The 2075-nt window shown below is 42.2% G+C and overlaps 2 protein-coding genes across 2 annotated transcripts in view; one reads left to right on the top strand and one right to left on the bottom strand.

Annotated features, from left to right (window-relative positions):
* The first annotated feature begins 329 nt into the window (after positions 1 to 329).
* On the top strand, positions 330 to 852 carry LOC113463970 (fatty acyl-CoA reductase wat-like). The gene is made up of 2 exons (XM_026811304.1): positions 330 to 420; positions 489 to 852. The coding sequence occupies exons 1-2, from the start codon at positions 389 to 391 to the stop codon at positions 823 to 825; spliced, it is 369 nt and encodes a 122-aa protein (XP_026667105.1). The 5' UTR covers positions 330 to 388; the 3' UTR covers positions 826 to 852.
* A 631-nt stretch (positions 853 to 1483) lies between these two features.
* The window catches only part of LOC108622181 (putative fatty acyl-CoA reductase CG8306), a 2246-nt gene continuing 1654 nt past the window's right edge, over positions 1484 to 2075 (bottom strand). Inside the window, exon 2 of the mRNA XM_026811299.1 lies at positions 1484 to 2070. Within this exon, the coding sequence (XP_026667100.1) occupies positions 1602 to 2070 (469 nt within the window). The 3' untranslated portion in view covers positions 1484 to 1601. The remainder of the gene's footprint in view (positions 2071 to 2075) is intronic.

The raw sequence follows: 2075 nt of genomic DNA, 5'->3' as shown, positions 1-2075 counted from the left end.
AGTAACGCAGTAGTGTCGTTTTGTTTTATATTAATATATCGATCTACCGTGAAGTGTTGTGATCGCGAAACATTCTTACGCCGCATCCACCACAGGGGAACTCTGTCTTCCCACAAATCGGATCACACTCGCGATCAGGGATTCTGTCTTCCCAAACAGACGTTCTGAACGTCTGGACGTTTCCCTGCACGGGAAACTCCGACGGAACCTGGTTCCGAGCATTCAACGGGATCCTCTCATCCCATAAAACGCGTCGCCTTCGCGACCAAGAAAGGGGTTCATTCAAATCCTTCTTATTAAATACTGACGAAAATCAGATATTCCGAATATTTATCTCTTTCTTCTGCTTCACGTGTTTCTCCACGTATTCCCTGCAATTATTGCTGATATGGTTCTAATGATTCAGCGAAAGAAGCCAATGTAAGTTTCTTAATAAATATAGAGACAGCTATTAGCCGTGATTAACGACTGTGTATTTTTTTGCACAGGGCGTTGAAACTTGCATACAAGGCGACCAAGCAGGTTTTTATACTGCATTACTTCATAAGTACATCTTGGATCATAAAAACGGATAAACTGAAGACCGTGATAAATCGTTTGAATACTACCGATGAAGAGGAATTTTTATTTGACATGAAACAGTTAGACTGGCATGATGCAACCTTCGCAGGGATAGAATGCCTCCGGTACTCCATAAACGATACGATGGACTCACTTCCGTATGCGAAGAAGAGGTATCGAAAATTGAAAATTCTTCACTACATCACGGTTACTATTATCTCCATGGTTGTCTTTTTCTTCCTTTTTAAGATAATTTGTAGTTAATTCTAATCTCTGTTATTGATATCGCAATAAATGGATTATAAAAGTATTACGAACACGCATTCCAATTTATTTCTATAATTAATACCTAATGCTCTCGCTTTTCCCGAGACATTGTTAAGACAGTGACAGTGGATGTTAGATCGAAGAATAATTTATTACAAAATGAAGCAATTAGGTATCGGATTAATTTATCGCCCTAATAGGAATAAAAAGTTCTAAAATCAACACTTTTAGCTAAGTGGCTGAATTTTTTTATGGATATAGGAATACAGGGATGGAGCATAAATCTGTATATTTTAAGAAGGGTGTGAACCCATCTCCGCAGTGAAGGGAGGTATAGTAATTGTTTTAAAACGTTCGTACCCGATATCAGATAGACGGGACGACAATAGTATATTGCGCACTAAGGGCCGAAAATGGGTCTTTCCGGACGAGGTTGATGTTTGAGCACGAGTGGCAATCTCGGGCGCCAGAGGCTCTGGATCATCATCCGAGTCTGGAAAGGTCCATTCGCCCGATGTCGCACACCTTATTTTTTTATAAAATGGGCATAAAGAAGACCATTTTTCGTCGTGTACAAAGTGGATCGAGAATATAGTTTGCCGAGTTCTCCATTTGATACGAACTTCGTGGGAGTGCGAATATTTAAATCACGGCATTTTCTAGGAACCTATCTACCGTGTTATAGGAGGGTTACCTGTACTTATACAGGGACAATACCTGAACGTGCAAATGTGTAATAATGATACGAGATGATTATGAGCTGTTTTAAAAGTTCATGATGAACCCGTACTTATAGAAGGCCTGTAGATCAAGCACGGGAGCGATCTTCGCCTAGCAAAGTCTTCGACTATACCCTCCGCGACGGCTTTGCTGAACGCGTACTGGTTCAACCATTTCCCTACTATATCGTTAAGCGCTTCCTTCGAAAGTCCGGCAGCGTTCTCCTCGTCGGCTCGTATGATGTCCTCGACCATCTTTAAATCGCCCGGGGGTGCGTAAAATTTTTCTTCGATCGGATTTGTGTAATGATGAGAGTATGCGGTCGACACGTACACGAACGCGTTCAAGCTCGGGCATTCAGCCGCTAGTTCGAGCATCTTCTGCGTTCCGAGCACGTTGGTTCGCAAAATAAGAGACACCTTCGCCTCGAAGTACACCACCGACGCGTTGTGAATAATTATGTTCACGTTGTTCACCAAACGCTGACGATCCTCCGTCGAGAGGCCCAAGTCGGATTTGTACAGATC

The sequence above is a fragment of the Ceratina calcarata genome, unplaced genomic scaffold (genome assembly GCF_001652005.2).
Source record: "Ceratina calcarata isolate Rehan_Ccalc_2016 unplaced genomic scaffold, ASM165200v1 scaffold21.2, whole genome shotgun sequence".
Taxonomy (NCBI): Eukaryota; Metazoa; Arthropoda; class Insecta; order Hymenoptera; family Apidae; genus Ceratina; species Ceratina calcarata.
This window is presented reverse-complemented; position numbering and strand designations above follow the sequence as displayed.